General features: G+C 31.0%; 1 protein-coding gene across 1 annotated transcript in view; it reads right to left on the bottom strand.

Moving 5' to 3' along the window:
• The window catches only part of LOC106685264 (protein still life, isoforms C/SIF type 2), a 106,038-nt gene extending 95,353 nt beyond the window's left edge, over positions 1 to 10,685 (bottom strand). Inside the window, exons 1-3 of the mRNA XM_014427832.2 lie at positions 10,539 to 10,685; positions 9,169 to 9,322; positions 3,970 to 4,156 (exon numbers count right to left, since the gene is read on the bottom strand). Of these exons, the coding sequence (XP_014283318.1) occupies positions 3,970 to 4,156; positions 9,169 to 9,322; positions 10,539 to 10,685 (488 nt within the window). The remainder of the gene's footprint in view (positions 1 to 3,969; positions 4,157 to 9,168; positions 9,323 to 10,538) is intronic.
• Positions 10,686 to 11,071: the final 386 nt, after the last annotated feature.

Here is an 11,071-nt window from a genome sequence, read left to right as displayed (position 1 = left end):
TAACTATCATTTTTTTTTTTTTTTTTTTTTTTTTGGCCAAGACCCGTAGGAGTCATATACTGCGAAACCATGGTTAGGGGTCAAAGTTTATCATTTTGTGGGACCACCACTCAATGAAAAAAGTCAACGCCCCAGGCCAGATTCGAACCGACACCACCAATAGACTGTGCCTCACTACTGAGCTATGGGCTGCCCAATTATTGTGTTTAAGGTATTATTTATTAATTTATTTTTATTCTTCTTCTGTTTCTTATCTTGTTATTATTTAATTTATATATTTGTAAATATTGTGTGAATGAGCTCTATCATCCATATTACAATTGTCTGAAAATGTGACAGAATGTAATATTACAAAATACAAATATATACTTTTAAAAAAAAATTTAGCCAGACTCATGGTTTGTCGGCCCAGCCCATAAGATGTGACCTTTTTAATGAAAACAGGTATGTAGGAAAATATTTAACATAGCATAATAATAACCATTTTAAATTGAAATTAAACTGCTCATGAAACCATAATCCGCTATTTCAATCAAAAGCGTCAGTGAACCCGATGGAACATCAGAAGACGTATATACATTAATCAGATAGTATATATACAGCGAATTCTGAAGTCCTTGTCTCACTTGTCAGAAGCTTGACATTCAGAACCTATAGGTAGACTAGCAGTGCCATGGAACATGCAAAGGGGTCAATGTGACAAAGTGGATATACCATTGCATTAATAATAAATAATGTTCCGTTTTAGTATATTAAGATAAAATCAAAAAATTATATGTTTATCATTTATCTTCAAACATTCTATATTAGTAAGATTGTATGCCTTAATTGACGATGACAAACATGAGGTATGCGTACCACATCATTAAAAGAATTTTTTGTTCTGGCGCGTTGGTTCCTTATTTTATTTTCCTTTCGTTCCTTTTCTATAGCAAGGCAGTGTCCTGTACAGTGATGTCCGGTGTCTAACCTTAACCTGTTGGCTGACAGTTGGAAAAATAACCATTACATTTACCGCTCAATCACCATTACTGTCAGGGGGATGGCATAACCTTACTCTCCTTCGAATAAAAAATGAAGTCAAAATGACCATGCCCACAAAAGGAAGATTTACGTTGAGGTTAATAAGAATGTCCGTAATTAAAATCTAAACTGAAATAAAATGCAGCCAGTGATTGGCTCGTACTCTTCCACTACTCCACTGCCAGGCTCCTGAAAGGCACACAAAACCCACCTTTTTGGCTTCACTTTCTGCATACCCTCTTCATTATACTTCTTCCTTCAAGATTACTGTAGAGGAGGTTAAAAACTTTGAATGGAATAAATATAAAGTAAAGAAACAATAAAAAAAAAATATATATAAATTAGTTTTCCCATCCAATCGTGAGTTACTGTGAGGATAAGAAGTTCACTATCTAGACTAATTTATGTGGCAGTTGTCATGACAGTAACTGTCACGACAAACCTTGTGCGATACTACTGTTACGCCAGTAAATACTATCATGACTATAACTAAAATTATAGTTCAAAATTGAACTCCAAAGGCTGGAAACTGTCAATAACACAGTACACTACTATATGTGGATACTTTTTACTTTCTCTCATTTTTCCTGTGATGCATACGACTACCAAGAAGTGCCCCTTGATATAATCAATTTTACATATTTTTTGTGTATACGGATTCATTATATTTTGTTAAACTATCGTATTCTAAGCAGGCTGATGTTCGTTATTCACATTTCTAACTAAAAAAAAGAAATCCTAAAATACGAATTTTTACAGTAACAGAAAATAATAATTTATTATATGTATAAATAATTGAGCGTATAATTTCAAATATGAAAAAGATGGTCAGGGTTGCGGTCAAAGAAAAACAAAGATACCAAGTTGAACAGCCCATATGAAACTCTACAAAGTGGGACTAAACGTCAGAAAATAAATAGTTGTTTAATATTTTTGTTCTTTTTGACCGCAATCTTGACCATTTTCTTCATATTTATAATAACTTATTGTTTGAAATTTTGATGTTTTCTCAAAATCTTTAAGCAGTCATGGCGTGGAATGCGTATAATTTAATAACATTTGATTACAGCCGGTGATAAATTGGGACTCTCCTCTTTGATAAATATTGATACTAGCCTGGTAGGATTCAGACAAGGAATAATCTAACGTAATTACATGGGAGGAGATAAGTTGACTGTAAATTATGGGAGGAGATGTGAGGAGGGAACGGTCGCTATAAATATCCCCACCATTCCTACGCTTTTATTGGAGTCGTTCCAGGCTCGGAAGAGTGCTCTTCTACCTCCAGTATTGGATTGTTATAGCTTCAGTTTTTAATAACTGGAGAACCCTTGATATAATCTGGATATGTATATTGGTAGGAGAAAGGAGTGAGCAACGAGGGACCAGATGATATTTCTTATGAGCATTGCAGTACCAACGTTCTGGTTGGCAGAGAGAGAATTGGCTAGCCAGCTACGTTTTGCTTGGTCATGCCGAAAAAAAATCGTATACGAGTTGAAAACTTTTAACCAATTTTTTTTAAATATAAATATTTTTTCTTTTAAAATATAAACTTCTTTTAATACTTTCTGTTAATTATCTTTAGTTTTCTTCAACGTTTAAGCCCTTAGGAAATTATCAAGGAGATATAAAAATAAACATATTCAAGTTTAAAATATTTTAAATTGGTATAAAAAATAGTTAAATGCATTATAAAGTTAAAGTGATTAAATACAATTATTAATTATGAAAATTATTATGAAACGACTAAGGATAGAAAAAAGAGTTGAAAGTACGGATCAAAAGAAGTTTGTTTTAAATACACACACTGACACAAGAAATTAATACAGAAAATATTAATAAACTAATTAACCTATCAAATTTAGTGATCAATTTACAAACTGTAAATTTAAATGCATTTTTTTTTTCAAAAATTTATAATAAATTTAGATATTCCACAAATGTTTATTAAGTTAGTTTTAGAAGGAGAGGGTAGTGCTAGTCAAAGCAGTTATTTATTTATTTTTAGGGAATTATTCTTTCTAATCAACCTGATACGATATCATGACCTGGTGATGGCATAGAGACTCCAAAACAATGTTAAGAGTAATAGATGTGGTTTTGTTAACGAATTGATTATAAGTAATAATCACCTCAAAAACATCAAAAAAATAAAAATAAATAAAAATCCAGCTACTCGCTGTGTTCCTTTTTGACCGCACCCCCCACCATCTCTTTCATATTCAGATAAATAAGGTCAATCATTTATGCATATAATATGGAAACATTACAGTCACCTTTAATTCATGAAAAATCAAATAAAAACCTGGACGATTATTAGATTTTTTTTGTTTGCATTTTATAATAGTTCTGGCAGTAATCTAAAGTAGTTGTTTTGGAGATACGAGATATTCTAGTCATCGATATATCAAATATTATAGGGGCTATATAGTTTATATAGTGGTTGCACCTTTAACAATTACCAATCAACAACAAGATCCCAAGATTGACATTTATACAATAACAAGAAAGTAACCACTAGGCGTGTGGGACTTGAATGCCTTCTAAGCTCAGGCTGGCCCCGGTTGGTTCTTTCGGGTTCGGTACAGTGGTCAACCTAAACCATACCTTATCAAAACCAATGACCAACGGGCGTGTATGACCAAGCTGTTGAACCCCCTTTCAGAACAACCAATCAACCATTCAATATCAAGAAATCAAGAGCAGATGTTATAACCAGTTAAGGTATTTATGTATAATTCTTTGCATTCATTGATTATTCTGTTTACAGGAGGCGAAGAACTTGGAAGCCTTAGTTAAAATATATATGTACATCATTTTTTATAATATATATTTCAGACTAAAGAAGTTTAAAATAAAGATATTATATGCAAATTTATTAAAAAATATTTGGCAAGAAAAAGTTGCAGTAAAAAGGAGTAGAATAAATTCCCTAACAAATACTTATTTACACTAGCGCTGACAACTAAGACGTCAACTTCAGATCCTTGCCTTGTCAATGGGACTCCCTTATGGTACCAACCGCTGTCAATGGCAAGGGATTGAAAATATATTTCTTTAAGACGTTTGCTGTAGTCAGATTTAACAGCATCTAAAGGCCCACATGCATTGGAATCAACTGCTGGAGAGACTAAATTCGGTACAAGATATTTTTTTGACACGTTTAGTGTGAACAAGAATAAGGCATAAATTAGTCATTTCGCAGATTTACCAATAGAAGAGCAAGTGGGTAGTCGTAGGGACTACTTATATTCTCTAGTTGAAATGGGAAAGTAAAAAATTCCAGAAAGTCAAGTATACGAAAACAATTTTTTGAACATTTAGTGCTATTTCGATATTTTGCTACTCACACTCTAGTTCTAAGGTAAACAATTTCAACTCAAAAGTCAAGCCCTAGGGTACCTTTAGCCGTGTGAGTCGTTGAGAGGATGTTGCACTAACAAGATAGAATAGGTCCAACCAGACTCACTCATTCCTACATAAAAAAAAAAGAAGACAATTTGTCCATACTTAATAGTTTTGGATTAAGCCTAGATATATCAATCTCAGGGTAACATAAAACAACATAATCGATATTTGAATTTTCAAGATTGCACAATGTACAACAGGCAGAAATACAATAGGAAATATAAACAGATAAGCAATAAATAAAAAAATATATATCAGATATTACCATAAATAATATTAAATTAATTTTTATTAATTAATTATCACTAATTACTTAATTTCCAGAGATGGCCACCATCAAACGAAAAAAAGTAATAATCATGAGAGATAGTTGACCGTGGATGACTTATATGAGGAGATGGTTAGGGGTGCGGTCAAAATAAAAGACAAATAAGTTGAAATAACTTTCCAACGTATCGGCCAACGTAATCGTGCCAACGTTTCGGCCAGAATTTCTAGCCTTCATCAGGGATAAGAGCAGAACAAGATGAAAACCAATGAAAATATAAACAGAATGACATAAAGTAAATAATTGTACAGAATGGAATTAATAAAATGAAGTGATGAGAGAAGTGGAAAATAAAATGTATACATAGGTAATTGAATAATTAGGTAAAATAACATAATTAAGGAAATAAAACAAAAATGAAGTTATATAATGCAAAGAAATATGAATATATTAGTTTATTAATAATTTAAATATTAAAATTATGGAAAGAAAAATAAAATTGATAGATAGAAAATATATGTAAGAAATGAAATATGTAACCATAATATTAGATAAAGAGACAAAATATAAATTGAGTTTAACAAAAGAAATGAATAGAAAAAAAAATTTGAAAACAACAACAATAATATATGGTGAACATAACTAATAACTTGTGTAAGGAAAATAAGGGGAAAAAGTAATAAATAACGAAATTATTGTTATTGTAAATAAAATTATAACAAGTATAAAAAAATGGGCAATACAGCTGGCGGTAGTTTTGAAAACAAAAAAACAAAAAAGTGAAAATCAGCCTATTTTTAAATGAATGATTCTCCAGATCAATCTCAACAATATTGTGATCTAAAAACAAAGAGTATCATTAAATGGGGTGCGGCTTAGTGCTCTTGATAAGGGAGTGCTTATGTTAGAGTATTTTCAAAAAGGATTAAACAAGAAAGTTAGCATTTATACTCAACTCCCAGCATTTATACTCATCTTCGAATCATTGAAGGGTGAGGAATCGAATTAATAAAGGTAAGGGGTGTGCCCCAGTAATGTTTTCCAAAACCAAATTGGATCCACATCTTTGAGAAAATACAACAAATTTATTTATAAACTACTCTTTATTAATCTTTAATAAATTACCTAATAATTCTTTGTGTTTACTTTCACTTAATTTATTGAGAAAAAAACCGTTTATAAGATTAATGAGTAAGATTGTTCATTCAATTCCCTTGAGAGAGGTACTTTTTAAAAGTGATGCAGCTTTAATTTATTGCGCATTAAATTTATCAAGGAGACAGAAAAGTGGGAGTGAATAGTTCATTTGTAAGGCACTGTGCTACTAACTCCATGGACCGGGTTAGAATCCGGCTCAGGCTAATAATTATTTTTTGTATCACTGTAGATGTGGGTTTAGTAACCCTCCGGGGTCTACCCAGCCTCATGAAAAGGGTAATCTTAAGTGGGTAAAAATCTGGTAAAATCTTTTAACCACTTTCTTAAAACTTACTCTCAATTGTACGAATTTGTGGGTAAAAAAATGTTGTTGTTTTTTTTCCAATAACTAGATGATTTTTTAAGTGTATTAAAAATTTAATTATGTATATACTTGATCTATAAGAACAATAATATTCCTCATCAATATTTTTTAATTTATAATTTCTTTAATTTCTCTGTCTTCATAAGTTAAAGACCTACGCATACAACAATGCAATATATCTGGTATTTTAAATTATTAAATACAGTGGGTGCAACCAATGTATAGTATATTCGCAAGAAAAACATTCAATTTCATCATACTCAAATTCTTGTATAATCAATCATATCAAATACTTTTTACTTTTTACTTATTTTATACCTAGTATTTTTACTTTTAACACAGTTTCAAATATAATAAAAAAATAAACAAAAAATACTTATTGTCAAAATAAATAATTAATTACACAGTTTGGAAAGATGTGTCATATTCAACAAAGTGTTCCGCACGAAGTTTGAAATTTCGTATTGGCAAACACAAATTAATTTTGTTTAATGAGAGTAAACACAGAGAGAACTCGGTGATGCGTGCACTCAATGAACCAGCAATTTTTCAATAGCTCAAGCTAAACAGTTATTGCTTTAAACGAAAATTAAACCGAAGCCTTCACCTGGAAATAATTACCAATTCACTTCCCAGTCACTTTTCCTACTTCCTTGATATTTAACGTTTATATTCCGATGATGGCGTTTGTATTTGAGCAATAAAAAAGAAAATGCATATTATTAGTGTTGAATTTTTACTTTATATTGGGGTTGATTTTAAATTGCTGCACCGAAAGTGCTCAATATTATAAAACTAATAATAACTATAAAATTAACATTATTGTCGTAATAGGCTTTAAAACGCATTTATTAAATGTTTGAGAATCCACAAAAGGTATTTGACGACATAAAAAAAAATTTGAAATAATGTTATTATTGATGAATTAAAAAACCTAATTATATATATTTTAATTAATATAGATAATGGATTAATTTTAGTTTTAAAAACTAAGTTTTTAATCTGTGTACTAACAGAAGGAAAACGCCAGCCGCCATGGTGGTTTCATAAGTGACGTCATTTAAACATAAACAAACAACAGTAATGTAGCGATTTAAACTTTTTACCTGTTTAAATTATTACATATTTTACTTTTTAAAAAAATTGTCATTATTTTTTTTATCGTTTTCTAACTGAAAAGTAAAATCATTATTTGTAGTTACTTTAATTAGTCTTTCAGATATATTTAACCTCAAATGAACTTAAGATTTGTATCTTGCATTATGCTTACATCGAAGTGGCCTTCACAAAAATGTAATCTATTATTTAGATTTAATAATAATTTTGTATCCCAATCTAACCAGCTTTAACCACATGCATCTCGTTTGGACATATTTTGGCACTTGGATATATATTTTTGGAGTCTTTTTAATAGTATTTTTGTAGTTAGGTACTGCATAAGAACGATTAAGTATTTAACTCATAATAGATAAATGCTTAAACTACAGATAAAACTAAAAAATAAAAAAAAATAAATAAATTACTTAAAACTTTAAACTTTCAAATTGAGAAGATAAGTCCAGCGTTTTAAGATATCGAAATTACGTCATGAAAAACCAATAATGGCGGCTTGCTTTTTTGCACGGCAAAAATAATTAAATTTTAATGCGAAATTTCAGACAAAATAGCGATTTTGTAAAAAAAAAAAAAAAATAATATAACAAAAATTAGGGGAATATCACCATTAAATTTGCAATATAAGACACTTTCCAAAAAAAACAAACCAAAAATCGTAAAATACCGAATAGTTATTAATTTATAGTTACTTTTTTATTAATTAAGTCCTTAATTCATAGGTGATTTTGCCATGGGGGAGAAGACCCATTGCGATAAGCACCATACTTAATATTCTTCCTCTCCAGCGGAGTAACGACACGTTTTTCAGTTGTGATTTAGAAGTGTGTATTATACTTCCGGAGAAGTGATAATATATTTTTTGAAACATATTTTTTATTTTTTCTATAATTTTTGTTTGAAATAATGTTATTCTCGAACATATTGTTATGGATATTTCTATAAAAAAAAAAAAAAAAAACCTCTGAGTGGATGTCGCCGGTATTAGCACTCGCTCACTGACTTTATTACTGTTTCTAAAAAACAACAATGCAAATAAAGGTATAATTAGAGTGTTTCTTCCCATAGAGTATGCCGTAATAATTGTTTAATATTTTAGATCAAATTCTCAAAATCCCATGTAATTCTTTCCAACCATCCTAATTCTTTGGTTCAAACCTTATCTAGTTCCACCCATACCTACAATCCACCTCGAAGGTTGAAACGGCAGTGGCCAAGAGACTTATTGTAAATAAAAAACGGACAATTGGAGTTCTGGCAATGGTCAGATGAAGAAAAAACTATTTCACATGAAGCGATGTGCACGTTGGCTAGAATTCTATATTTAAATGAAAGAAGAAACAAAGGGTGAGAAGATCTTGCGAATAAGGTAGTTTCAATGGATTGGTAGTGCTAGATATCAAGTGAGTCCCGGATGATAGAAAAATAAAGCAAACTTGATTCATAAAGGAGAAACGTGATAAAGTGATTGATTAAACTCTTAAACTATTCCATCTTAAGACCCATTTCCATGTGACTGACATTGTCCTGGAAGTAATATCACAACAGCGATTGTTTCACGCTAATCACTAACAGTTTGATTTGGTGAATGAATAATGAAAAAATAATAATTAAATAAAACAAACTTCCAATGCCAACATATATGACAACAAAAAGGAAATATATAGGTTTATAACTTATTTTAAGTTTGGTGCTTTGAAGTAATAAATTCTTGAAGTTATACATGCTTTAAAGATTGCATAAATTCCCAACTTCCATTCAAACTATCATTCAATTGGTAGTTCCAAACCAGAAACGGAAGATACCTTTCAACATTTTCCGTAGGAAATACCATTTGACGGGCTCTCTCTCCAGAAACTGACAACAACTGATTGACGCATGCAACCCTCAAATCTAGCCTTGTATTCTTCCATGGATTGCATTTGATAGGCAATGAGAAACTGAACTTCACTGAGTACAAGCATTATAGAGGTGATTTCAAGTAACTGTGAATTATAATTTGTTGTTTAATTTATAAATGATTGTGTTAATTTTATTAATAAACGATAGACGTAATTTCTTAAATAAAAAATAGAATAACATATTTCATGAGGGGAATATAAATTCTAAAAAATTATTTTTCTGTCTTAGAGGGTACAAACACATATCTACAGTTCAAAGTGGTGGTAATCACTAAGAATTATCAACAATTAACCAACTGTTATTTATTTGAAAAATACCATACGTTTCTCACTATGGAGAAAACAAAATTTTTGATTTCACTTAATCATAATTTGTAAACTTAGTTTTCGATACAAATTTTTTAAATAATAATATTATTTAAAAAAAAATCATAACTTCTTGATGAGTTCTACAAGACTTTTTTGTGGGGGGGGGGGAGGATATAAACAGGGTATCGCCCTATTATAAACATGGTGGAGGGTGAAGTTATCATTTCGTGGGATAACCATGGAGATAAAAGTCGACCCCCCAGGCCATATTCGAACCGGTGCCACGAGGAGGTGGTAAAGACCTAGGCCTCAATTTCCCCAGCTACAGAGGGCCCCTTCTTTTAGCACGTACCTCTAAAGATTTTGTAGTAAAAAAAAAAAAAATACCAAGCCTAGTTTAAGGTTTGAAATATATATAACTTTTGCTTGCTCCCTAACCTAGATACGTTTCCTCAGCATGGAAAACCCCTATTTGCGTCAAGAAAATTATTTGGATCTGTCTGTTATTTATTTTTCGTACTCGTGCATAATAGATCGAACTGTTAATCTAATTTTGATGAAACTTTTAGGGATTGGGTGGGTTGATACATAGTTGTTCCGGATCCGTCCACTGCTTTCACGCCCTACATAAGTAAACGTTTCCCCACAGCAATATTTCAAAAACGTTTCATCTAATTGGGTCTTAAGGTTAAGGAAAATTGAAAATCAGTGTTGAAGTGATCCATTATAAGTTTTAGTACATTTTACTCTTTAATTTCGCTCACACAAGTACAAATTTACTTTCTTTAACACATTGCAACACATTTAACACGGTGTGATTTACAAAGTCTTTTCAGTTTTATGTAATTATTTCAACGCTGATACAGGACCGTTACCAAATCAGGATTTAGCAGAGCGGGTTGTTCGGGAAAGATTGCTTTCTGCTGTTCTTGGCGTTATAATCTCCTATTGAGAGATTGTGACATGTCGTACATCGACCAATACTACTCACTATAAGAGTTTGTTTTAAAGATGAGATAGGCAAGGCTTCCACGGAGGGTGTGAGGGGTGGGTTCGGGCCGTTTTGCAATTTTGGTGGCTTATTCAATGTTGCTGGATTATCTTCGATTGTTTCAATAGATTCCTTTCTTGAGTTCATTTCTGACTACTCTAATTGTTTTATAAAAGTCTGTATGACGACCTTAGTAAAGAAAGTAACCGCAATCTAACCTATCTAGCAATACCTATCAAGCAATCTAACCAACAATTTTAAATAAATCGAAACTTTATTTCTGTCAGATGTACAACTATTTAAGCGAAGGTGCTGTATATATTCCAAAAACTGCACATCTAATTCGGTCCAGAATTCGAAGAAAGTTAGGGATTGGCAAGGATATGCCTAGGAATAAATTTTATAAAATTCTATTGAATATTTTTTTTTGTTATGCACTTTTTCTCAAACGACAAAAAATTACATACTCGATAGAAAAATATAATAATTTTCAGAAAATGCAATCAATAAGAAGATAGAAATAATATATAATT

The sequence above is a fragment of the Halyomorpha halys genome, unplaced genomic scaffold (assembly GCF_000696795.3).
Source record: "Halyomorpha halys isolate HHAL.00 unplaced genomic scaffold, Hhal_1.1 Scaffold675.1, whole genome shotgun sequence".
Classification (NCBI taxonomy): Eukaryota; Metazoa; Arthropoda; class Insecta; order Hemiptera; family Pentatomidae; genus Halyomorpha; species Halyomorpha halys.
Note: the sequence above shows the minus strand (reverse complement) of the source record. Positions and strands in the feature narration are given on the sequence as shown.